This window comes from Trichoderma camerunense (assembly GCF_050948025.1).
Source record: "Trichoderma camerunense strain CBS 138272 chromosome Unknown V8C40scaffold_44, whole genome shotgun sequence".
Lineage (NCBI taxonomy): Eukaryota > Fungi > Ascomycota > Sordariomycetes > Hypocreales > Hypocreaceae > Trichoderma > Trichoderma camerunense.
The window spans coordinates 1,135-26,078 of NW_028145326.1; the positions used below are offsets into that span (position 1 = coordinate 1,135).

General features: G+C 45.5%; 10 protein-coding genes across 10 annotated transcripts; 4 read left to right on the top strand and 6 right to left on the bottom strand.

Annotated features, from left to right (window-relative positions):
* Nucleotides 1–279: 279 nt before the first annotated feature.
* Nucleotides 280–1,925, bottom strand: V8C40DRAFT_285766 (Zn(II)2Cys6 transcription factor domain-containing protein; the record flags this gene model as incomplete). Its single annotated transcript, XM_083222449.1, has 3 exons — nucleotides 1,839–1,925; nucleotides 1,066–1,782; nucleotides 280–1,011 (listed from the first exon to the last, which is right to left on the bottom strand). The coding sequence occupies exons 1-3, from the start codon at nucleotides 1,893–1,895 to the stop codon at nucleotides 280–282; spliced, it is 1,506 nt and encodes a 501-aa protein (XP_083066822.1). The 5' UTR covers nucleotides 1,896–1,925.
* Nucleotides 1,926–3,330: 1,405 nt separating this feature from the next.
* On the top strand, nucleotides 3,331–5,421 carry V8C40DRAFT_278946 (uncharacterized protein; the record flags this gene model as incomplete). The annotated part of the gene is made up of 6 exons (XM_083221140.1): nucleotides 3,331–3,391; nucleotides 3,646–3,980; nucleotides 4,047–4,228; nucleotides 4,442–4,534; nucleotides 5,040–5,156; nucleotides 5,235–5,421. The coding sequence occupies 6 exons, from the start codon at nucleotides 3,331–3,333 to the stop codon at nucleotides 5,419–5,421; spliced, it is 975 nt and encodes a 324-aa protein (XP_083066823.1).
* A 258-nt stretch (nucleotides 5,422–5,679) lies between these two features.
* Nucleotides 5,680–6,275, bottom strand: V8C40DRAFT_271774 (uncharacterized protein; the record flags this gene model as incomplete). The annotated part of the gene is made up of 3 exons (XM_083220297.1): nucleotides 5,680–5,800; nucleotides 5,867–6,045; nucleotides 6,099–6,275. 3 exons carry the CDS (start codon nucleotides 6,273–6,275, stop codon nucleotides 5,680–5,682), a joined length of 477 nt encoding a protein of 158 aa, XP_083066824.1.
* A 1,553-nt stretch (nucleotides 6,276–7,828) lies between these two features.
* Nucleotides 7,829–8,830, bottom strand: V8C40DRAFT_271775 (uncharacterized protein; the record flags this gene model as incomplete). Its single annotated transcript, XM_083220298.1, has 1 exon — nucleotides 7,829–8,830. One exon carries the CDS (start codon nucleotides 8,828–8,830, stop codon nucleotides 7,829–7,831), a length of 1,002 nt encoding a protein of 333 aa, XP_083066825.1.
* Nucleotides 8,831–9,779: 949 nt separating this feature from the next.
* V8C40DRAFT_285770 (Zn(II)2Cys6 transcription factor domain-containing protein) lies at nucleotides 9,780–10,934 on the bottom strand (the record flags this gene model as incomplete). The annotated part of the gene is made up of 1 exon (XM_083222450.1): nucleotides 9,780–10,934. One exon carries the CDS (start codon nucleotides 10,932–10,934, stop codon nucleotides 9,780–9,782), a length of 1,155 nt encoding a protein of 384 aa, XP_083066826.1.
* Nucleotides 10,935–11,467: 533 nt separating this feature from the next.
* On the bottom strand, nucleotides 11,468–12,837 carry V8C40DRAFT_259820 (uncharacterized protein). Its single transcript, XM_083219052.1, has 5 exons — nucleotides 12,591–12,837; nucleotides 12,298–12,532; nucleotides 12,061–12,209; nucleotides 11,777–11,979; nucleotides 11,468–11,665 (listed from the first exon to the last, which is right to left on the bottom strand). The coding sequence occupies exons 1-5, from the start codon at nucleotides 12,824–12,826 to the stop codon at nucleotides 11,607–11,609; spliced, it is 882 nt and encodes a 293-aa protein (XP_083066827.1). The 5' UTR covers nucleotides 12,827–12,837; the 3' UTR covers nucleotides 11,468–11,606.
* Nucleotides 12,838–16,787: 3,950 nt separating this feature from the next.
* On the bottom strand, nucleotides 16,788–18,050 carry V8C40DRAFT_278949 (zinc-dependent alcohol dehydrogenase family protein; the record flags this gene model as incomplete). The annotated part of the gene is made up of 6 exons (XM_083221141.1): nucleotides 16,788–16,960; nucleotides 17,017–17,323; nucleotides 17,385–17,648; nucleotides 17,688–17,690; nucleotides 17,721–17,786; nucleotides 17,838–18,050. 6 exons carry the CDS (start codon nucleotides 18,048–18,050, stop codon nucleotides 16,788–16,790), a joined length of 1,026 nt encoding a protein of 341 aa, XP_083066828.1.
* A 588-nt stretch (nucleotides 18,051–18,638) lies between these two features.
* V8C40DRAFT_285771 (thioredoxin-like protein) lies at nucleotides 18,639–19,725 on the top strand (the record flags this gene model as incomplete). The annotated part of the gene is made up of 5 exons (XM_083222451.1): nucleotides 18,639–18,761; nucleotides 18,823–18,898; nucleotides 18,963–19,137; nucleotides 19,194–19,311; nucleotides 19,376–19,725. The coding sequence occupies 5 exons, from the start codon at nucleotides 18,639–18,641 to the stop codon at nucleotides 19,532–19,534; spliced, it is 651 nt and encodes a 216-aa protein (XP_083066829.1). The 3' UTR covers nucleotides 19,535–19,725.
* A 714-nt stretch (nucleotides 19,726–20,439) lies between these two features.
* On the top strand, nucleotides 20,440–21,233 carry V8C40DRAFT_278950 (uncharacterized protein; the record flags this gene model as incomplete). The annotated part of the gene is made up of 3 exons (XM_083221142.1): nucleotides 20,440–20,653; nucleotides 20,728–20,904; nucleotides 21,007–21,233. 3 exons carry the CDS (start codon nucleotides 20,440–20,442, stop codon nucleotides 21,231–21,233), a joined length of 618 nt encoding a protein of 205 aa, XP_083066830.1.
* A 581-nt stretch (nucleotides 21,234–21,814) lies between these two features.
* On the top strand, nucleotides 21,815–23,437 carry V8C40DRAFT_278951 (beta-lactamase/transpeptidase-like protein; the record flags this gene model as incomplete). The annotated part of the gene is made up of 2 exons (XM_083221143.1): nucleotides 21,815–21,964; nucleotides 22,013–23,437. 2 exons carry the CDS (start codon nucleotides 21,815–21,817, stop codon nucleotides 23,435–23,437), a joined length of 1,575 nt encoding a protein of 524 aa, XP_083066831.1.
* Between the last annotated feature and the right edge of the window lie 1,507 nt (nucleotides 23,438–24,944).

Below are 24,944 nucleotides of genomic sequence, written 5' to 3' on the forward strand. Positions count from 1 at the left end.
CCATGATAACAATTTATTCACTTTGTCTTTTAGTAGCCTAGGTTATTGCTATCACTAAGCTCCTCCACTCTTATCCCAGAAGGATTTGCGAGCTTATATTTTGCACATTAAACACTCCACTCTTATCTCGGAAGGCATTGCTAGATCATCTGTTGACCAATATGCTCTTACTCCAGAGGGATTTTAGTAGTCAAGCAACAAGCTGGACGTGTCAAACACACATTATCGGCAAGAGGATCAAGTTCAGCTTATTCTACCTCATTATAACTAATATATATGTTAAAAGAATTTTTCTCGTCCTGTGAGTGCATAGGCTGTGTTGAGCGCAAAGTTTTCCAATGCCGAATCGCTTTGCGGCAATCTTCCCTTAAATCTGTCAGACCGTCGAATAAAATTTCGTAGATAGGCTCTCTCAGTCTCATTGGCTCCTTCGTAAGCCATGAACAATGGCGGTTGAGCCGAAATAGCAGGCAATGTACCTAATGTACCAATGTATGCCACGCACATGCAGATGTCCCGAGACAATGTAGTGTGCTCATCGTCCAAGAGAGCGATTGGCTCTTTTGCAATGATAGCCAAGTCGCGGAGAATTCTGTTCAGGACAATAGAGAGCATTTTATATGTTATCCAGCACTGTGCGGACCCCATGTTCCCAAAATGATACTTCATGCCTAAGGGGGATTCGCTGTCTGGCAATTCAACAATATTACCTAGTCTGCGCATCTTTGCGACTATGCTTTCACCTAGCATCCTAAGCTGTGGAACAAGCTTTACAAATCGCCCACAGAGAGAAGCAGCGCTCTTTCTCATGGAAATTGCTCCAGGGTTGTTGTGTACGAGCCTAAGTTGATGCACTAGCGATGGCCAATAACTGCTATGCAGATCTAGAGCATACGCATCTAGACGTTCACTAGGAACATCCAAAGGGTTTCTCAGTGCCTCATCCATCCTTTCTCTCCACTGTGGTGTAAGATAAAAGACTTGCTTTCCTTCGACAAGTGAGAGTGCCAGCTAGATAAAGTCAGTCCTGAACTCATCAATGCCTATGCACATCACATTACCTACTAATGGCCCCAGATTATCAAATGCCAAGCATGTATCCAGCTCGTCGCCGAGTCTCGGTGGTCCTCTCTGGAGCATCAACCCATACAACCCTTGCCCATGCAATGCTCTATGGCGGGGCCGCCTCACGTCGAATAGAATCTCGACTCGTTCCAAGATGGTGACTGCGGCTAGAGTCTCAGTGCTAAGCTGCCGGCATTCATCATTCAGAGCAATTTGCAGGCTGCGCAGCGCCTTTCCATAAACATCAGGATTTATTAATTGCTCAACTGGTAGAGCCCGTCGGAAATTTGCCCATGTGGAACAAAGCAGGGCAACGCAGTCACGTAGCGCAGAGCTTGCTCCAACACGAGCGGGCAGAAATTTGATGTGGCCCGCAGTCAGCAAGAATCCATTATCCGGGCCATTTTCGAGATGTCTGACGAGAGTTGCAGCCAGACGATCTGCCACAGTTGTGAGATTGGGTCGTGGCTCCTGTGATAGACGCAACACGCTGTAGGTCGCCCCGCCCGGTATATCTCGAGACTTGATGGCGACAATGGCGTGAGATGGAGCGCTGGACGACACTTGTAGGCTTGTAGATGTACCTGATGCCTCACAGTCTACTCCTTTGGTGGTGGCATGGATACCATTGTGGACAAACTTGGCCTCAGTGGGTGGTCCGGAGCAGACGGCATCAACGCGATAACATGGTGTGCAAGTTGGCCATTTTTTATCACACTACGAAGAGTATGAGTAAGCATATATCAAGGCCATTGAAATGGGTGGAATTAGACCTTGATTTTACGTCGCTTGCAGCGCTGACACCGTTTGGATGTGGGAATGCCTGGCATGGGAGCGCATTCCGTTGGGGTTGAGCAACTGGGTTCCAAGTTGCGCGGCCCCTGTAGACGTGTTGCAGTATGTCGCAGTTGCGTTGATTCAAGTGGAATAAAGTAGGTTGTATTACTTTAATATAAGCCCGGCATTTACTGTGGGTGGCTGTGTCGCCGGTATGATGATCAACCCCCCGGGACATATGTATGAAGATCTTTGTGTCTGTACTCCCTATCTGGGCCGGTGTTTCTAAGAAAACAGCTAGGGGTGCGCGATATCTTACCCAATTTGGCAGCTTAGCGCGCATGCCACCAGGCGTTATATCATCTGCAGCGTAGATCTTTGGCGGCCACATGATGGATCCTGTGGACATAAGAATCAACGTACGCTCCATGATTGTTATAGTTCTGACCACGTATAAGATATACAACTCTATGGGCCTTGGAGAATAATGATTAGGCTCAGCTACATTTATTGAGATAAAGGCGCAATCTCAGGGCCCATTACTCGGGGCTTGACCTCGGATGAGTTCTTTGACGGGGTATATAAATCGAAGCCACGACTTACTGAGCTAGATGTTAGAGACAGTAAGCTACCAATTGTGGAAGACGAAGAACGGTTTGCGCATATGCATTCAGACGATACAGTTATTGAGCGTATCCGCCAGGACCTAGAGGTAGACCCAACGATAAAGGCTTATACCTAGTGGGCACGGATCCATGGCTGATGATGGCACTTCATGATAGACGTAGAAACTAATGTGGATCAATTCATGGAAAGTGGTTATCAGAGGGCATAGAGTCATCTGATGGCGTGCGTCAAGAAGAATAGAGCAGGCAAAGTTTGATCCCAGATGCATGATAATGTCAGATCCAAAGTTGGTCTGTGAAACAGATGGCAATGGGTTGGAATGTGAAGGACGTAAATGCACTTCGTAACCCGTGTGGTAGACTCTAATGCCTAGATGGACCAACGTTATTACATAGCGCACAAGATCAAAAGTTTGAGGGTGCTTTCTGGTGGGCTATTGAGTACATATACTTACCTCTGTCTTATGCTCTCTGACTATTTTGTAAGAAGATGTTCGCTTTTTATAAAGAAAGAGAGTAATGCCCAATTCAGTTGTTAATTATCACAATTCTAATTACGAGGTCAGTCAAATAGTCTGCTAGTCTATTTCTCCGGAAGATATGAGCTAACTTCTCGGAATGCGTAGGGCTAACCTTTCGGTAGTTGCCAGCATGCTAAAGCTGGGCCTATTAATACTAAGCTACTCCGTACTCCATAAAGGGAAAGTAAATAAAACCCTGGCTCTTTGCTCGTCTAGTTATCGGAAAAGAAGAAAAGAAGAAACTAACAGGCGGACTAATTTGTCATAAAGTACTCATAGTAGAGTTAAACGGATGTAAACGACGTAAGAAGTGGCGACTTTAAGCTAGGAATTCCGCCGATATGTCAAACTGCAAGGGTCGAACTGCTTATGCTGGTTATTCGGGTGATTTCTCTACGGTCAGTTTGTTTGCTATTAGTAACAAAGGCTCGTATACGGAGTACTTAGTTAATCAGCCCCGAGGTATAGTATGTTATACGGTGTTGTCAGACTCTAAACCCTGTTTTATTCACTGAATGATATCCATCTGGCTACCTCAGCTATACGCACAAATTGTAAACTCAAGCAAATAAGATCTCAATCTGCTCGATAGTCACCGACGGAATAATCTGTCATCACTTATATAAAGGAAATAGGTACCTCAACTGGCTCCACAGATAATTTTCTTGGTGGGATTACAGTTACCAGGTGCCTTACTCAAATCTTTTCCGATGTGAACCCTGAGCCAGATAACGTATGTATAAAGCAGCCAGCTCCTGAAGCTGTGGAAAACTGTGACATCCAAGCCAATATTACCCATACTACACTACATGGTCATCACCGCAACACTGCTCTGAAGATGAAATTCTCTTCCACTTTACTGCTACCCCTTGTCGCGTTAGTTGCGGCCCTGCCTAGTGATTTGGGCAAAGATATTGTCAAGCGCTCAGGTGAAGGGGTTCATCTGGATAATTGCTCCGGTCCTGGTGGTATTGTATACTCCGAGGTCACTGTAAGCTTATTTCTACCTACGATCTACATATTTACGACCAAGTCCTGATTATTCTTTCCATCCCAGTACTGGTCCAACGACGCCGACGCAGTTAGCGGCCATACCGCAACGGATACGTGCACTCCGACTGTAAACTCTTGGAAGATATGGGAGGGATCAGGGTCATGCAAGTTTTCTGATACAGGCGTCACTTTCTCATGGAGCATTAACTCCAATGCTGGCTCTTATCCATCATATCAAAAAGCTGGGTCAGTCCTAGAGCATTTTCTACATCTATGTGACTTGGACACAATCTTTTGCACACAATTATAACGATACCGGAAATATTGAAACTAACAGCATTCTCATACAGATCAGGAGGAAATGGTGCCAGAAGTTTTACATGCTATAAGGATGATGGGCATGACATTAGCCAAAAGAACAACGGCGTGACTTGCAAGTCGATTTATTACTGTATTTAGTATTAGGTACACAAGAGTCGCGGTTTTTAATTCTTCGAAAGATGATCATCCATCCATTATTGTCGAAGGGAAGCCATCTACACATTGTTTGTTGTCTGTGGCTAGCAAGAAATTCTTCCGTCAATCTGTATGTAGTCTGATAATATTTGAGTACACTCGTTTTGTCCTTCGTCGAATGCAATCGCCACGCTGGCCGAGCCAGATTATTGTTAGTCCAGACTAAGCGGCTGAGTATATAGCAACGCTATTGCAGCGACAGCGTAATACCTGCCAAGGTGGGCGTAAGTCTGCCAATAAGAGTCCTCATAGAACCGCCCATTCTACTTGGCATAGGGCTAATTCTAGTCTACACACTTTTTGTATGTAGATTAGTTCTACGTTGCAGAACAAACGTCGATCTTGTACATGCTACCGAACTCAACTCTCTGCGTTACATACTATAGAGTACCTATATTCGCTAACGCATTACCATTCCTCTACAAATAATATTAACCTACACAATATAAAATACCTAAGCCTGCGTTCTTCCCAAGGAATGCTAGGTCCATGGTTAGTGACTCTGTGTATGTAGCTGGAGCTATCTCCGTATCCGCTAGAGGCCAATCGGGGCCGCTCCCGCCTGTATTCCAGTTGGTCTCAAAGAGGCGCGCATAACTTACATACCTGCCCTGACAATACCCATTTCAGTCAAAGGTTTGGCGCTATTACATTCGTTGTGTGACTATGGCTACCATCAATGCTACAGGCATTTGGTGTAAGATGCCATACAGAGCCCGAAACATGATAGATGTAGTTGCCACCCTAACTATCCCGACCGCCACACAACGAGCAGTGTCCTTGTGTCCTCTTACACCCCTACACTTAAGGTTACACATGTAATTATGCGTGATTGGCTGTCTAACCTGTTTCCACCCACAGCCAGCGTATTGTGGTCCCCCTCAAATCATCGCTTAGGCCACTCGTTGTTGAACAAGCGGTAAGTTCGAGTTCAGGCCACAGGGTGAAGTGTTGACGGGCGGAACAATAACCGACTTCCATTATTTAGTCTAGACAGCTAAAGATAGACTCAATTGGGCTCTAAACTATCAACTACCTATGGGAAAGACCGGAGTGTAAACATAGCGAATGACACCCAACAGCTGCCCTCGAGCCTGAAATTGTCTACGGTCGCTTGTTTCTCGTATTCATCTATCTAGCGTGACATACGCTCAGATATTCACTCAATTCCACTTCATCCTCTAAGCGGGAACGCAATAATACACCGAAGAACAGGTGCGGGACCATTCAGGGCCGGAGGTGGTGAAGAGCCCTCGCCCATTGTCTCGGTAGCAATTCCAATTTTTGCCGTTATTTCCCGTTCTATGCGCTGTTCGTAAGTCTACCAACCAAGATATGAAAAAGAGAAAGCACAAAAAGAATACTAACCCCGAAAAGTTGGGAAAGCTATGCGAGCCAGCCTCTATGTGGGAGGTAAAGGTAACTCCAGTGGAAAATTTACAGGCACGACTCTGGCCCTCCCAAGTTGTATAGGAGCTGGCAGAAACAGTGCACTGGTCTTGAGTAGGTGGCACCTGTCCATTCGACTGGGCACTCGCGGCGTAATACTTTATACTTATCAATAACAGGGAGTCAGTGGAAGGATAGAGTTTGATCTTACAATGATCTCCGACGAGGCTGTAGGACTACCAGAAGAAACTGACTTGAGGCAGTTGGAGAGGTAGATAATCTCTGTGTCCCGTTTCTCTAATGATCCTAGGTCGCTCTCGACTAGATTAAGCGGAGTGGCATTAACAGCTGCGAGTAGCAGCGAGATAGCAGAGATGAGCTTCATCATTTCAGCTCGGTCACTAGATTATTGCAACGATGGAGTGCAAGTAAAGCGATTGTCTTCCCTAGAGTACAGACAGCCCTCCTTTTATATTCTTTCATCTTTCACGTTTTCATTTATGTTCCACCTTATGGCCACTCTGTCTTTAGAGGTACTACTGAGGTTACATCAAGTCAATCCACCTTTAGTTGGTATTTTTATCATCCAGTCATCTACCTCTGTCTTGACTGCTTTGTTAGGAGATGGGGTGGGCAAGTTCGGCGTGTGAACCCCTTGTGCACCGAGAATTACTAAAAAGCCGAGAATTACTTAACATATTCCGATAGATCTCCTCAATACCCATTTGGCTTAAGCAAATATCATCCGAGCAATATAAGACGATGAGGTCACTGACCAAGTTTGGCATCTAAATCGTAAGCATTAGTGGGCTTTGCATAATCATGATGATTGTTCTCAGTTGATGCTTGAGGCAAATTATTCACCATCCCAGGGGAGAAGGAAATGTAGGTACTTGAACGTCGCCACTTTCGCCTTGTTGAGGAACTGTATGATAAAAGCTGGTCGAACGAATATAGTGATGCACTGACCTAGAACGTTGATTTGGAACAATATGTAAATGACTACCTAGCTAGAGCTGCTAACAGATACTGGCTGCCTAGGGTGCCGGCGCGAACCACGTGAGTAATACTACTTTCATTTCGTCTAACTTGTAGTAAGTAAGTACTCGTGAAAGAAACCTGTACGTTACATAGCATTAACCGAGCCTTCTCTGTAACGATATGCAATTTGTCAAAAGAAGTGGTACTCTATCTACTTCAAAGGATCTTGTACTCCGCAGTCCTAGCCTACGGTGAAGTGGACTGAAAGAAAGGGGCGGGGTGGGAATACGAGATGTTCAAGCTGCATGCAATTTTTTTTTTGGGAAGGCGAAATACTATAAATAATATTACAGGTTAAATCTTGTGCTGTACTCTGACTGTTTCCAGACGGAAGGGTTTAAACAAGCGACGCAAGCTGTATAAAAGGCATGTCTTGGGTGTCGGGAATTGTCGACGTACCGAATTCACCATCCACTAGACCAGCTTGCTCAAAGAAGAATTAGTCAAGATGTTCGGATTCAATACCTGGGAGATAGCGACATTTTATCTTGCCTACAGCCTTTAGTTTAAGCTTTTATAAAAAGGGAATAAATGCTTATTAAGTACAATGGGCTACGAAGGAGGTATTTAACATATGGTGAAATATGCAGGTAGGTAAACAGGCTGCTGATATAGCGCTACTATAGTGAGCTAGTGACCCCAGAGAAGCTCCAGGGCTAATATTAAAGGGACGGGACTCTTTCGGTTACACTCTGGGAGTTGTACTCTCTATTTTACAGGGCAGCGCTGATGATATCTCAGCTGCCGGAATTACAAGTATTTTCTACAGCTTTCTCAGTTTGGAAGCACTGTATTGGTATGTACCAAAAGAAATGGAAACGCTGATTATTAAAGAGTATTCAGATACAGCAAGGTTATTTATGCTTACTATCTTCATGATTAGAGTAGCTGATGATTATCCTAATTAGCGACTAGGACGATTTTACCGTCCGTGCCTCCAGTATAGAGTGCCTTGAGCCCCTCGTCTCCCCTTGACAATGGCAGCGTGCTTCCAATTCGTGGCTTGATAGATTTGGCAATGACAAATTGAATGAGATCCTTGAACTCTTGCAATGTTCCAGCATATACGCCATGTATACTAATCTGGTCGTTGAACACTCGAAGTAGATCGAGTGAAACATGGAAGCCACCATGGGCACCACATGTTACAATTGATCCTCCTAGCTTCACAGACGCCATTGAATGCGGCCAGGTTGCGTTGCCCGATGTGTCAAACACTGCGTCAACTTGCTGGGGAAGAGTAGCACCTGGCTCAAATGTTTTCTCCGCCCCTAGTTTCCGGGCAAGTTCTCTTTTCTCTGGGGAGCGGCCTGTGCACCAGACCCGTAGACCAGCGGCCGCGCCAAGTTGAATAAGAGCTGTGGATACGCCTCCCGATGAGCCTTGAACCAGCATTGTCTGCCCAGGACGCATATTCGCCTTGGTAAAAATCATCCGGTATGCAGTAAGCCACGCAATGCCGAGTACAGCGCCATCAATAGGATCTAACCCGGAGGACAAGGGAAGAACATTGCGGGATGGAGCAACAACGTATTCTGCAAGTGTTCCGTCTGTTATCTCGTGAAACACATTTCTGGCAGGATCCAATGTTTCTTCTCCTAGGTAGTCGGTACCACACATGACAGGATACAGGATGACAGGAGTACCATCTTTGAGATAGCCACAACCTTCGCATCCGAGAATCCGAGGATAGGTTAGAGGATGAGTCCCTACTCCCTGAAGGGTGAACACGTCGTGATAATTCAGCGCCGCATTTGAAATTTTTACCCGCACCCAGCCATCCGGAACAGGAGGAAGTGGTACTCGACCAATTCTTACGGCTTGGAGAGGATTGTCTTGGTCGGCATGATTGGCATACACGGCCAGCATATCTTTCGGCTCCGATTCCAGTTTTGTCGACATATTTATGCTCCAGTATTCGTGGATGGATGGTAAAATATTTAAGTGGCAAGAAAATATGTGGAGGCAGAGAACACTTGAGCTGACAAGCGTTAATGAACTTGGATGGTACGTCCGAGAGAAATGTAAATATATACTTGAAGAACATTAATTATATGTATAATATTAAAATTGTAAAAGCAAGTCGGAATTAACATTATTAATATATGACCCTATTACAGCTATTAATTAAGCGGAACTCCGATCATTTCAGGTATCTTGTTCTGCAAATTCACGGTATGTTAATATCTCATACGAACGTCGCGCGGACCATCATAGCCCCGGCTTGACATCAAACTTGATGGTATTAAAACATAACGGTTCTAGCTAGATAGCAGCCATATTACGGCAATGCTGACACACGCAGATGGAAGATGTCGGATTTGAGGACTATGCCACTCTCCGACGCGTATGGATGGTTGGTGCGCAGCGCGGTCCTTTCAAGGCGGAGCTCCGCAACATTCCACATCGGCGACCTACGTAGTCCACTCGCCAGTATATTGTTCTCCCATTATTTGAGATTATTGAAGGTGACAACTTTTTGGTCCCGAATAATATTAATCATTTCCATCCGGCTACCACAGTCTTGTACGAGCAGAGGGCAGCTTCGCAGGGTTTGCACCAAGGAATGAAGGCACGGCTATCTTGAGCTAAGGGAGTCATCTTTTCCTTTCATTTGACTAACATGTCCGTTTTTCTAGACATAATGATAGAATATCGAGTGATTGTCACGGGCATGATAATAGAGGAAAATAGAAGACTTTGGTTACAATTTTCGAGCCTGACAAAGAGAAAGTCGCCTTAGAAATATGAACAATCTCACATATATGAGCAATAGCATTGCATATATCGCTCATGGGCCGATATCCCGGGAATCCAAGTCAATTGCTGACTTCTTGCAGATTACCCATAGTTATGCCCACGCCCAAACACCCTCTTGTTGTCCTTGAGACCATGCCATCACCGAGTCGTATCCTCTATATGTGACCAGCATCATCATACCCAGGTCATCCAAGTCGTCTTGAGTTCCACTGAGAATTATTTCGCTGAAGTCCATGCAGGACACGAAATATGTCTTTCCATTGAGGCGGCGACGATTCCAGTCACTTTCCGTCCTCGCGTCCCAGAGCGACGATTGAGCTGTAAATGACATCTGAGACACTAGAGGAGACAGAGTGCAGTAGCCGTTCTTCAGTAGAGAGTAGACACCGCGTAGCATATAAGCCGTGACCAGGGTACGTCGAATACTCTCAGCAATTATCCATCCGGACCAAGAAGACTCGAAATCCCTGTTTAGGCCTGCCAGATGAGCTTGAAGGACTAGGATTAATTGTTCGAACAACTCATCCTGAACTTCAGCGAGAGCACGTTGCCTGATATTGCCATTAAACAGACGGATACTCTGCAATAGAGTTAATGCTTGTATACGGGCCAGATTCTCTAGCAAGGATGAACTTTGAGGCGCTTGAAGAATCTGATTGGTGTGAATGTCGAGGATGTTACACACCACACGTTCTGTAGATTCCGACATTGTTAAATAGCTGGCGCATGCTGAAAATGTGTCATACAGAATGGTCGGATATCCTTGGGCATGGAGCATGGAGCGGTGGATAAATGGTGTCGTACCAGCTCGCACGAGTAGCGCCGGGAATTCTTGTAAAGCCTTTGCACAGCATTTCATCGTTTCATATTCCAATCGGTCTACCTGAAGATTGATAGGCGGAAATTCAATTGCGGAATCTATTGTGTCAAATGACGCAAAAGATTCTCCTTGAGGTTGGATGGCTGGGCTAGTTGACGGTAACGCGCTGAGCTCTTGGTGAGAAGAGGTACTATCAGGTGTACCACTCCCAAGATCTCCGCCCTGTTGAGGGAAATTGTTTGCTAATGCATCATCATTGGCGCATTCATCCGTTCCTCGATGGCGGACTTGAGATGAGTAGATACAAATCCGTCGGCTCGCAAGACATCGACTGCATGACGGTCGCCGGTGGTCACACGATCGCCGCGACCTATAGCATTCGGAACATGCCTTGCGACGCGGAAGAGCGCTTCGGGTGTCCGCCATGTTGGCTAATATTGCTAAGTATAGAATCGGCCAAAGAAGAATGAATATGCGCAAGTCGATGTTGCCAACACGATACGTGACGGCTGCTGCGACGACGAAGTGAGAATACAAGTCCGGTTCTAAGTGTGATTAGCGGAGTTCCGCAAAGCACCTAATGACATCAGGAGCTCCTCAGCAAACACAAATTTATCGCCCAATCATGCCAATTAGTGGGAATATAATTTTTTTCTTTTATTTTAAAAAGAAGAATTGTTACAATAGGTATGCTTTTGCACTATAGTAGTCCGATTGTAGACCTATCTATAATAATAATAACGGTATATATAGATCTAAAGGTTTCAAGAGGCGTAAGTATTAACGTTGCTAATTTAATATATTATCACAATTATCAACCAATCTCTTACTGCATCCGGTTATGCAAATTCACGATATACTTTGCCAAACGAAGGTAGTTGTATCTAAACATACAGTTTTATAGCACTTCTTTGTTTAAATTCTAATCACAACCTAATTCTATTTATATCCAAAACATCCCCAATATAATTAGAAATTAATTCGAAGGGAATGTTGAAAGCCGCTGCAGCTTTCGTAGCCTGAAACCTGCTTTTCCAACCTAAGTTGCAAAGAGACGAGTTTCTCCCGAGAGCTTCAGACTGACGGTAGGGCAACACCCTAAAGATTACAAATTCCGTCGCCTCGAGCAAATGCAGCTGGGGAATAACTCCAGCTGGCTGTTTCAAGTTATGTTAGTTACATCGTGTCATGCCATAGGACTCGCTCTTGGGTGGGGATGCAAGGTTGACAGTGTAGAGCTCCAGGATTCAATAAGGGACATTACGTACTTGGGATAACATCCATGGGGGTGAGGTTGAGTGCAGACCAGAAGTAAAAGTCGTCGGTTCGGAAGTCTGACACGGAATTTGGCGGGCAGGTATTCTTGAACTGGGTGTAGCGGTCATCGTGCATCGAATGGTGCCACTTTCCTACAAAGATTCTGGCGTGATTTTTGCTTTTGTTGCCAAGGGAGAGCCAATCTTCTTGATCACTAAACGTTGGTTGTAAGAATCAGTGTGACGACAAATGCATGCATAAACAGAGGTACGAGGCCATGAGAAAGGCAACCTACTAAAAGGTGTTTTGAATTGAGTCCCAGGACTTGTGTGGATGAGATCCGTCTTGTTCAAAAACAACAGAATCACGAATAAACGTGTTTCCGCCATCGTGTGATTTCCATACCATTACAATCCATTCAATGTCATGTCTGTGACCAGTGTCCTGTTTGATCAATTCGTCAGCTCTCCGAAATCGGTGTAGGCTATAACATACAATTGGGGCGCTGAGGCATTGCCTGCAATGGACATACCTTCGTGAAGTAAACATTATAAGCGATGCGAAATTCGGTAGTGCTGCAACGCCGAAGATCCCAATAAGTTGGGAAGGAATAGAGCTCCGTGTTCGCGCCATTCCAATTGGGCTGCGAGTGGCAATTGTGGTTTAATTTGCCTATGTTGCAGTTATCAGGGGCATTTCCCCCGTTTTGAACACCGTTGATTATGGCGGCGTCAGGAAGACAAGTTCCGGTTGGAAGGTTCCATTGACTATATGAGAGTTGTTAGCATTAAATCCATGCAATGAATCTGGATCCCACAATCATACGGTGCGCCGGAAGATGCGACAGAGACAGGATTATTATAGAAATCATCCACATGGACCGGATCATTGGCAATTACAGTGCCAAAGAGTGATGCGACAGTCGCTATGCCCGACAGAATTCTCTTTGTGTTGGCCATTTCGAAGGTATTTTCAGGACGGAAATAATCAGGAATTGTCAATGCAGGTTTGAATTGTCTAAGTAGCAAGTGATGAAGGACACAAAATAAGGTGCTGGTCATCTTTCTTATATAGCTGTCAAAACATGAACTTGATGTAGTGGTGAAGAAAAGCACTCTCTAGTTAGGGTCACGCAGGGTCCGAGGTTTGGTGTCAGCACTAGCCTATTCTTCATGTCATCAGCCGAAGACCAACAGTCAATAATACAACGGGTATCAAGGTATATTGCTAGTAGATATTTGCTCCGGTGGCACTTGCTTTCGCTTTGCAACGCCTTTTCCTGGTTCGGCAACTTGTCCGGTAACAACATTACGTTTCAATGCTTACTGTATAATTTCCCATCCTGCATCAGACCATCCATTGAATGAACATTAGCTGACATGCCATGTGAAAAGTCTTCCCCATCTAGTGGAGAATACCGTTCTCATCGCCATCTAACCGGCGAGGCATATGGGCGTGACGTGTGGTCTAATTCGTTCATTATGTTAGCAGATATAGTAAACCCGGGCTAAATGCGCGAAATGAGACTACCAAAAGTGCTTCTGAAAAGTAGTCAGATAGCATAATCGCATTTTACCACCAATTAGGAGCGGCTACTTTACAGACCGAAAGTGGAATCTCTTACATATACCTGTGTCTCCTGCTTTATGTGCGAAGTGTTGGTAATAGATACCGTACCTAATGTTTTAGGTCGACAAAGTATTCTTGAGGGCTCTCACTTAATTGAAGCGGTCACGGTTTGATGGATTTGATCATATTGCATATGAAAGGCACAGAATTGGGCCTGGCTGTAGCTGAAGTCTGAATTGCTGACTTATTACGCCTTGGACTCATGTGAGGATTCAGCTGTGCTGGGTCCGGCTGAAAGAAGAAGAAAAATATAACCTTAATTAAACAAGATAATCTTAATTACATGAGATTACATTGATCGGACAGACAATCCTGATCTGTTCGGATCACTTTGAGTTTAATAACTTAAGGTGTAGCTAAGGTTAGTTATTAGCAATAGTTTGCTGATTTATGCATACTATTAAATATAAATAGGGAAGGGCGGGGCTTTTTGCATAACACTTGAGCCACAAAGGAGACTTGGTAAGACGTAAGACGTCCCCTGAAAAAAGCGGTGGTCCTTTTGAATAGCTTTGAATAACTGCAGTTGTCGCTGTAATTGCTTATATCAGCCTAGCTTTTTACTATCTGTCGCGCGGCGGCCCGAATAATTCTCTCCATATACTTATAGCCAAGAGTAAGCTGGGCTAACTGGTGGGTTGGCTAGTCAGCGGCCTGACTAGTCAACCCACCGGGTATCTTCTTCTATGGGTCAATCGTTATGGCTCTCTAGTCTTCAAATTCTCAAGGTCGCCCAGGTAGATGTTTTGAACTATTGACTCAGGGGTATGTGGATCAACCAAATAATAGCATTTATTTAGTATTTGAACTGATGCTTAGAAAGCCTTATGATAGTCCAGCTCCTGAAAGAGTAATGTTGAGTAACTTTGAAGAAACCGGCCCTATAACCAGTACTCAAGATATCTTGCCCTTTAAGGTGTGCTACTAATTCGCAATGAACAAGAATAAAGACAAAACTGTAGAAACTGTATGTGACGTAAACAAAATACACATAACTATATCTTCAGTCATACATATGCCTTTGGACCTGCGACCCATCAGTGGAGTTAGCTAAAATATAACGTGTGTAAATAGTTACAGCTACGCCAGTTGTTCCATTGAGAAGAATCATTCAGGGGGTAGAGTGTTCTATTGGCTTAGGTGTATAGGGCAGTCTTCGCCGTAAGACTAGATGCTATTCGGGGAATCGATACTACATTATATTACCTACGAGGGTTTTCAAGCGTCAGTATCATCATTACATCGAGCAACTAGTCGAACGAGTATGCGTCATATGATACCTAGGATAACTGAGGTAGACTTGGAATATAGATATAATAGGCGTCTCATGGCGAGATCTCTCCTTCACTAAGTTCAAACTCAGTTCTTCCTACGCTTTTTAGGCTCAGAAGATTTGACTTGGCCGGTTGACCTATACAAGATAAAATCGTCGTTGTTTGCAGTAACGTCGTTGGCGACATGCCGGATACTCCGAGCTTATACTGAGGCTGTGTTTGCTGACTCTATGGTATGATAGACCAGGGCGCCACAATGTCGTGGTCGATAATCTCTTGCATTATTTGAAGCTTGGGGTTCCACTTAGTTTACAAACACGGAGTAATAGATGTTTAGAGACCGGGTCAATGGGATACAATTTGTCCGAGACACCCATATTGACGCCTTTGCCCTGAATATGGGTAGTCAGATCCTACCAACGTCAGGTCTCTAGTAAATGCTTTGGTTGTAGCACAAAACTTCGTTTTCGCTTTTTCTTCTGTTTTGGCCATCATGCCATGTGCTTCTCCCTCGACTTTCGTCATACACATTCTCAGCCTTCGTTACCCTTCTCAACAGTTTACACTCTGTTCATGTCCCCTCAAAATCTTCTATTAGAATTTAGAACAACTCAGGGGTACGTTCTCCAGGCGAACATTCAAACCATTGCCCAGCTATACCTGCGAACCAGATACTGGAGATTCCCTTCGCGCTTTGACCATGCTTTGTCTCGCAATATACTATCGCTCTAGGATGTACCACGTACACGGCCACTACTGCTCTTACCGCTACTATGGCCCTTTCATCTTTGTTTATCATGCCCTTTGCTGGCCCGCTCCTCAGTATTAGATATTTTCCTACTATTGTAGTCCCGCTCCCGGCACCCATCACAATTTCAGACAATCATTAGCTATTAAATGGGTTTTCTTGGCCAGTGACCAGCTTCCTGGCAGGCGAGCCGTCGTCTGGGCCAGTCATAATCCCGCCCAGTACGCTGTTTAGTCGTGGCCCAATCTCTCTACCTGAAGGTTTCTGGTGGCGAACTCTGACGAACAGGACGACTCCAAACCAGAATATGATGAATATTCTGAACTTATTTTCTGTATGCAAAGCTGGGAATAAATTCCGCACACTGACTTGCCTGACGTTGTATCCCCATTGAAATTCGGAATCTCTTCTGTAGAACAGTCCGTTACCGGCCTTTTCACCACGGACAATTTATCTACTATCACTAACACAGATCCCTCACCAACGAGTCTACCATCGCTCCCTCCCATCTCCTCAAAACCACCACCCCTGAAATCATGTCATCACCCGCCTTACAGTCTGATCAGATATCCTCTATCCTGGCCAACTGAAGCCTTAAAGTCTCCACGAATCCCAACTTGCCCTTCCACAAATGGTGGACATTTTTGATATCGACTTTGCCTCCAGTAGGGTGCTTTTCCCAATGTCAATTCATCGATTCCTATAGACCCCGTCTTAGAATTGCTGGTCTTACGAATATCTTCCCCACTTTCAATATTGATTTGTTTACCAGCCGTGTGTATACTGCAAATGACGGCTCAGGTTCCATGTCGTGTGATGGGAACCCGACTACGTTATGCGGCAATGTTAGGAAGCAACAAATGGCAATTAGTCGTGTTACAAGTGTACCCTCTCTTCATAGTGTCATATAGCAATGACTGAGGACGTACGAATCTCATTGACTCCAGCATATATGCTCCCTATGAAGTACAGATTATATATACGTATCAGAGAATTGAAGATTTAGCTTCAACAAATCTTGAGCATGCCCCCTCCTATAATGATTACTTGCTTGTCCATAAGCAGTATTTCGCAATTTTCTATCAACCATACTCCTTCCAATATCTCCAGTTAAGAATTGATCATTAACCTGGTGCAATTATAATATAAACTGGTCCAAGCTGACCGCAGTCTCAGCCGACCTGAATATACGTCCAAATAGATCCCCAATCTTTGTTTCTTTACGTTCATTAATAATAGTTGGATAGCTATTTAATCTTAGCACAGCAATACATCAAATATCTAAACTTTACTTGTATTATTACTTTACAGTATATTGAAGTCGATACATAAGCAAGACAAAGTTATGTTCTGTAGAGCTCCAACACCTTTTCAAATGCGTATAACGACTTTACCAACCACTGAGCCGGATGCAAGTGCAGCATAGGCCTTCCTAGCTTTATTCCAATCAAAGACTTGGCCAATTTGTGGGTGAATGTTGTTCATCTCTACGGCGCGAACTAGCTCCTCAATCATGGGCTTGCTTGCGGCGAGCATTCCTCGGGCTTTCTTGGGTCAGCAAAGTACTGGACACTCAATCATGGGATTTTTGTATACATACCAATTTTGCCATCTGCAAGCAGAGTATTGACAAGATCAGGTGGGGGAGCCTGTCCGCCAAGAAATCCGATGAATGTAACTTGTCCACCAGTTCGGAGAGACCGTACAGCTTCGGCCGCGGTTGGAAGGCCAATAACATCTACAACATGATCTACACCTCTGTTGCCAGTAAGTTCCAAAACCTTTTCCGACCACTTCGGATGCTTCGTATAGTTGATAGTGTATGTAGCCCCGAGCTTTTTGGCTATTTCCAGCTTATCGTCCGAAGAAGACGTAGAAATGACCGACGCGCCAGCTGCTGAAGCTATCTATGTACAACATTACAGTGAATACAGTGCGCAACGCGATATGAAAAGAAGCAAGACATACCTGGATGGCGAATGTACTTAGGCCACCAGTGCCTTCAGTGAGCACGAAGTCACCAGGCTTCACAGGTGTTGGGCCGTGAAACAAGGCATTCCACTCCGATCCTCCAGCAACCGGAAGGCAAGCAGCCTCTTCCCATGAGAGATTCGACGGTGCTTTTACAATGCCATCGTCTCGAACAATCATGAATTTCGAGAGCGTCCCATCTACATTGGATGAGCCGTAACCAGAGACTGGATCAAAGTCGGCAACATCATAGCCTTGCTTCTAGCCACAGTTGGGAACGGTAATTACTCTGTCACCTACCGACTATAAGCTGCCCTTTGGTGAGATCTCAACAATTTCGCTAGCGCCGTCACCCAGAGGAACTAATCCTTGAAGAGTAGGAATGTACAAGGGGGAATTCTCGACGACGAGTAAATCCCTCTAGTTGACGGTTGCAGCCCGCAGTCTCACTCGAACGTAACCTGGCTCCAGAGGCAAAGGTTGAGCTTCAACTTTAACCTTTTTGAGATTGGGAAATGGCTCCTCTGGGTCTCCGAGGATACCATCGAGATCGACCTTGTATTGTTCGTATGTTTCTGACATGGTAAATTTGGTAAGGGGGGAATATCTGGCGTTCACAAAGCTGACTTGAGTGTGTGTCCTCGAGATGTATGAGCTACGCATGTGAATGTATATGTACACCACACTTTACACCTCCTCAGATGAATTCTCATACTGTGATGGTCGGGTCGGCGGAGACGTCTCATCGGTTGGCGGAGATCCGATCTGTCACTAGGATGTGCTTAGCTATCGACATTGCCCCCCGTGGGAGATACATAGCGCCGATTTACCCCGGCGGTAGTGGCACTTCGGTACTCCTACGGTTCTTGGAGTTCAATTGCTTTTTCATTTTGCAGTATAAGCGCTACGGAGTTCCGATCTTATCAACGTCTGAGTCAGTTGCGTGCTTTTTAAACAAGCTATAGTGGGCTAGTACTAATAGAAGAGACTATGGCGGTGTTTTGGTCAGTTGCGTCAGCGGATATTTTGTCATCTTCATCTTTCATGAGCTCCCGTTGTCTCCATCATGAAGGATGGATGGCACCTAATGTGATAAACATTTGTCATTGCTGCTATCGGAACTCCGATCATGACAAAGTTGCTTATAATTGCGCAGCCGAAGTGAGCATAAGATGACATGAAAGAATGTTCTTCCTCTACTCATGGTGAAAAAAAGTGCCGTTAAAGTCTATACCCTCGAAAAGCTCGAAGATGTCTATTGTTATCCATGGAATGCTTGCATCCGTCTGTACACGGCGAGTAATGGCCGTGCTCGAGGAGTTGGAGGTCCCCTACAAGATCAAAGTCGTCGATGTTCTAAGTGGGATGAACAATGTATCGCAACTCATCCAGCTTCACAAATCATCTTTGGAAAATCTAATAGAAATCTCAACAGACTCCGGAGCACTTAGCGAGACAGCCCTTTGGCAAGATTCCAATTATCGTCATGGACGATGACTTAGTTCTCTATGGTACATTAGAGCCTCAGGCTGATATTTGTGGACAGAGTTCGCGCTGACAAGGATCTGACGACAGAATCGAGGGCCATAAGCAAATATCTATGCACAAAGTATTCAGAAGATTCGTCAAAGCTTACTGTTGATCCGACTGACGCCAGAGACTTCGCCATCTACGAGCAACTTCTCAGCGTAGAGGTTACTACCTTTGACCCAGCCGCCAAAGACTTGGTCAGCGAGAAGCTTTTCAAGAAGTGTGCCAGTCTACAGCCCCATTACTATATGCAAATAATTTTACTGATATTCGTAGAGTTCGAGGAGAGTTTGTCGACGAAGCAAAAGTTGCGCGCCACCGAGCTGAGCTTGGAGCGATCTTGGACGTATATGAATCCCGCCTACTTGCGACATCAAAATATCTCGCTGGAGACGTAAGACGTTTCTTCTCATATAACGGAGGCTTTCAAGATACATGTTACTAACATGGTTCAACAGGAATTCACACTGGCTGACTTATTTCACTTATCTTGGGGCGAGTTACTCTCTGCAGCTGGCGAAACCGATCTGATAGATAGCCGCCCAAATGTCAAACGGTGGTGGGACAGCATTCATCCGCGCCGGGCGTGGCAAGCCGTCTTAGGCCGACGCGAATAATTACTCTCCAGTAGTTTCCATGATAAGCTACTACCATGTATGTGCAATTTGAATAAAATTCGAAATGTTCTATGCCAGTGGTGTCATACCTCTGCAACTTCCAGGTGCATAATTACCATCCTCTTGGCTTTCATGTTTCGTAGAAACATGTTATCTCATGATAGCTTATTTCAACACTCTATCCACATGCAAATTCAGTGAGTGTTCTTGACAGACGACAGCATACAAGTTTGTACAGCGTGGAGGTATGGATTTGCGACTGGATTGTGCTTGCATCCGCTGGGTAATGTGCGTACTACCACTCAGTAGTTACCGCTGGTGAAGTTAAAGGATTATCTGACAGCCAAACCGAAGATACGTAGAATCCATAACCGCTATGATATCGGGACGCCGAGGCATGTAAGCGTCTCAGTTAGTCTTATAATGGCTCCATTTAGGTCGTTGATGTTATGAACGCGCCCGCCTCAGAGATACCGCAGTCATGGGTACATATACTTGAAGCCCGAGAAGCCGGAGTAAAACTCGTTGCGAGAGTAATACTGCTAGCGCTGACGCTGGCATCCGTAAAATGGCACCGCCAGAGGGTAGTCCCGCACAAATAGCACGGGCAGATATTTGTAGCCGCCGTCCTGATTGGCTGCACACTTACACAGGTTCTTCACACTTGGTCCGTAGTGCCACCCCAAAGCCCGCTATAACACCGCGTTAGGAGGCGATGGGCTACGAGTGATAACAAAAGGTCATAGGTCTAGAACGATGCAATCCTTCGAGGGGTCCTCATTCCAGTATTTAAAGGATGGTCTGTACCAGTGAGCGAGCATGAGCGATGAGACCAACGGAGGTTTTACGACTCTTTTTGCCCCGCTCTAAACTCGCAGACTCTTCCCTCAGCAAGTCAAGTCAACATGGCGATTGATGCTCAAATTCGAGTAGAACCTGCTACCGTAGCAGATGTGCCAGAGCTGATTGAGCTTGTCAATGAGGGGCTGAATCCAGAAGGAGATTACAACATCTACCCGCATAATGCCCACGGGGCAAAGTATGCAACTGATGTGTTCGAGGCTCTCCTCAAGGCGAATAATAGTCGCGTCAAGCTGCTGGTCGTTCGAGACGCTGAAGGTTAGCCAACAAGCAAACAAATGATCCCGACAGTAATATTACGTATTAAAGTAGCTAATAATAGCTGACTGCAGGCTATCCAATTGCAACGGGAACTATATACATTATCGCAGCGGGTGATGTTTTTACCAGTGTATGGAACGACTGGGGTATCCCTCTTCAGCGAGGTATGAAACAAGAGGTTCTGGATAAACTCTTCGGCGCATGGACGAAGCGCCACAACAAGCTAATGGGCAACCAGCCTCGAGTGTGTAAGTCTCTCTCTGGAAACAAAACGCCTTCGCCATGTCCATCGCACTGTCATTTAAATTTGAAACGGACTCCGGCTGATTATCTTTCCCCGGTAAATACAGTTGTTGAAGCCTTGGTCACTCGGAATACTTGGCAAAAGCGAGGATGCGCAACTGCAATTCTTGCAGAAGCGGACAAAATAGCAGATGAAATCGACGTCCCTCTCTTTTTAGACGGAGCTGTACCCGAATTCTATAAACGGCGGGGTTACAGCGAGCTCCTTAACGATTCTGGCGTGGAAGCATCGGCAGTGCCTATGCTGCGAAAAAAGAAGAGCGAGCGAGTCTAAGCCGTATCATCTTAGCTACCTCCTTAATCATTGTATAGGTGCGCTGGCGCAGCAAAATGAGTGTGCGCACATATGAGGAGAATACGCTCGCTATTCCAGGCGAGTTTAGTGTGGCGGGTGTGTACGGATTGTCTATTTCTGTATGGTGACCGTTTCTCGCGTTCCTCGCTTTTATTCAACATCCAAACTAAACTAAATATTTTTACCCATTAGTATGATGTTCAATTTCCAAAAGGACCGCTGAGATAAGGAACTATTGTCATTCACTTTAATGTGACTCATAACATGTGGAAGAATCCTTTATGACGGATGCTGTACCCACCGTGTCGTATTACTATACGCATGTTTTGATGCGGACTCCCGATGATGGAGTGGACTTCCGCCACACTCTACGAGAGTCAAAAGAAACTATACATATATCTTTAAACCACATGCACCCCTGTTTCCATCAGCCTAGATACTGTTCAAAAGATATATGTTTACTGCAGAGAACCGGACACTAATACAGTGACGGCGGTTTTTTTTTTCTAACGAGGTTACTTATTGACCACTTTACTTCAAAGTCGTCCAACACCGTCCAGATGGAGCGAAACAACGTAAATGACCCTTCGCGATCCAGCAATTCATATTTTAACGATGAATTCAACGAAAAAGCCCAAAGGCTGATGGATGCATGGCATGTTCCCGGCCTAGCAATTGGACTTATTCAAGGCTCCTCGACCAGTTTCAAGGTACGCCATTCTCTCAAGAGTATGACGGCAGAGGTAACCAGAGTTTAGGCGTATGGTCTTGCACAATTACCTGACATCGCTGTAACGCCAGAAACAGTCTTTTTTACTGCTAGCACTACCAAGGCTTTCACTGCTGCTAGCGTCTCTTTACTGGTGGATAATGCGGATTTGCGCTCGTCGTTCAATCACTGTCCATCGAATTTGTCATGGCAAACAACGCTCTCTTCAATTTTAGGTGACGACTTTGCTCTGGACGATGATTCCATCACCTCCCGTATCACGCTAGAAGATGCGCTCAGCAATCAGACTGGTTTACCAGACCATAAATTTAGCTTCAAGCCGAAATCCGCATCTGTAAGAGATGTTGTCCGCTCTTTGAGGCATCTCCCTAGAGCTGCAGAACCAGGTACACGATATCTCTATAGTAGCTACATGTTTTCGACTGTATCACATGCTATGGAGATCATGACTTCAATGAGTCTGGGCAATTTCATGAAACAAAACATTTGGCAACCTTTGGGCATGACCCGCACTTATTGGACGCCGGCAGAAGCAATGGAAGCCAAGCCATCAGGAACAGTCCTAGCTCGCGGATACGCATGGAGCGAAGCGGATGAATCGTTTGTGGAAGAGCCAGTGCCTGATTTTCCTGCAGTGTCAGGGGCGGGAGCTATTATCAGCAACGTTGTTGACTACGCAAAATGGCTCCAGTGCATGATGACGCAGTCTCCGCCTATAAGTCCGGCTGCGCATACCACCCTTACTACCCCGCGAATCTCATTTTCAGCCCCCGGTAACAATCCATTCCCGGTACCGCATTCTTACGCCTTGGGATGGTTCATTGATCACTACCGCGGGGAACGCATCGTATGGCATAGTGGTGGTTGGACTGGATTTGGAACCACCGCAATGTATCTCCCAGATCGCCAATGGGGGCTGGTAATGATGGGAAACACAAGAGGGTCAAGCCACTGCGTCCAGACCGCTCTATATATGGGGATGCTTGATGATATCCTTGGGACACCTGAAGATGAAAGAGTTGACTGGAATATTAAACTCCAGGAACGTCTTTCCCAGCGAAGATCAGATATTGCTCGCTCCCCAGAAACCCTCTACCCATCTCTCCCATGCCGTGGATGCTCACCTCCTCTTCCCTACCAATCTTACGCTGGAGACTATTTTCACGCCGGTTATGGTGATTTAGTTTTGGAGTGTCGTGGAGATTCGTTATTTGCTTCGCGTCTTTCTCAAGAGATCCCCATAGTAATACGGATGGTGCATGTCTGCAAGGAATCTTGGTTGGCCACTCTTATGACTCTGAACGAAGATCCGCGCGATCACTTGATTGTACGAGCGTCGTTTAAAGTAGATGCTGATGATGAAGTCACTCAAGTGGGATTAGACCTTGAGCCGGCACTGAATGGGAACATGATCTGGTTTAGTCAAAAAGCGGTAACTGCAGGGTATCCCTGACCAATCTGTGTCTGCGGATCTCATACGGAGTAGCCCTACCCTCGACTTTTTGATAGTTAACTAAGACTCGTCATTAATAAAATCCATGTTATACCTAACCTACACATGATAACAGAAAGATGCCCAAAGCCTTGATCGTGGTATTCTACGTACTATTCTAGGAAATGTAGTTAAACCTTGCAAGAGGCTTTATTACCAGACAGTGATGATTCTCGTCCATGGATGCCTTGGAAAACTTCTCCTCACTTTTCAATATTTAATAGGCTATTATAGATACGTTGAAGTTATCGAACCACGAAGCGAATCTCTGAGAGATTTTTTCTTTTTTTTTTCTCTTTCAGCCCCACACACCCTAAACCGAATCTCATGGTGAGTAGTGGTTTGCTTACATATCTAAATATATTCCACCAAGCACATTCCATGGTGGATTTCATTCAATGTCGACTCCATTGAACACACGATAGTAATTCTTCTTGCGCAAGCGATGTTAAAAACTGAATCTGAAAAGGGCAGGAGGACAGGGCGCAACATACGGAGCAGACAAAGGAGCTCTCATGACCATAGTAGATCTGGCAAAAATTAATTGGGTTAATTGAGAGACCAGGTCGGCTTCATTGAGCCGTCAACTAACTATTACATCATCTTAATATCTGTAGGAGATAAGTGGTGGGAGAATGAAATGACAAAAGTAACCCAAACAAATCAACCCGTGGCCACATGTGGCAATTCTGCCTAGGCATGTCCCGCTGTGGCATATCACCGATAGGTCATAGGTGATTCCCGGCCGTATTTTGGCCCTGCCGATCTGCCGGGGTCCGCGCCAATTACACCTTGTCCTGCTCTCCGCGCTTTTATTTTGTCAACCTGGGGAAGTCTGGAGTCTCGACCCCAGACTCGCTATCACCCCGCATATATGCGGCAGAGAGGCCACAACTCTGCAGCAGATTTCGGTCCTAATGAGATGCTACCTGGTACCGGTGTTCGGAGCTACTCGGCACATGGGGCTGGACTTGGGCTGGGCTGACCCTGGAGTCCGAGATTCCGCGACCGCATGACTTTTGCCTCTGCTCATCTCACGTTGTCTGGGCCTTTTCCCCTTTGAGCATCGCAGGTTTCGGCGCGAGAAATGCTAAACTGAACACGCGCTCCACCCCAGGTTGCGGAAACTTGATTTGCGAGAGCGCCGCGTCCAGAGTCCAGACTGGTTTCGGCGTTGTTCTCAGTTTCTCTTCCCCCATCACCAGCGCCCGTTCGATGCGTGACCGTTCGGATAGATGGCTAGGCTTCATGTCGGTCCAACCGCCAAACATCGCCGAAGCCCACATCTCCCACCCCGGACTCTCTGCCGCCAAAGATGCATAGAAAGAACGCTTCACTAGCATGAACAGCTGGCATCATCTCGGGCCTATTCTTTATTGGGCCCTATTTGTTTACCCACGAGCAAGGTTACCGGGTAAGGGGTGCCGAGCTATTGCCAGCATAGTTCGTCTTTCGCAACGCAATCGCG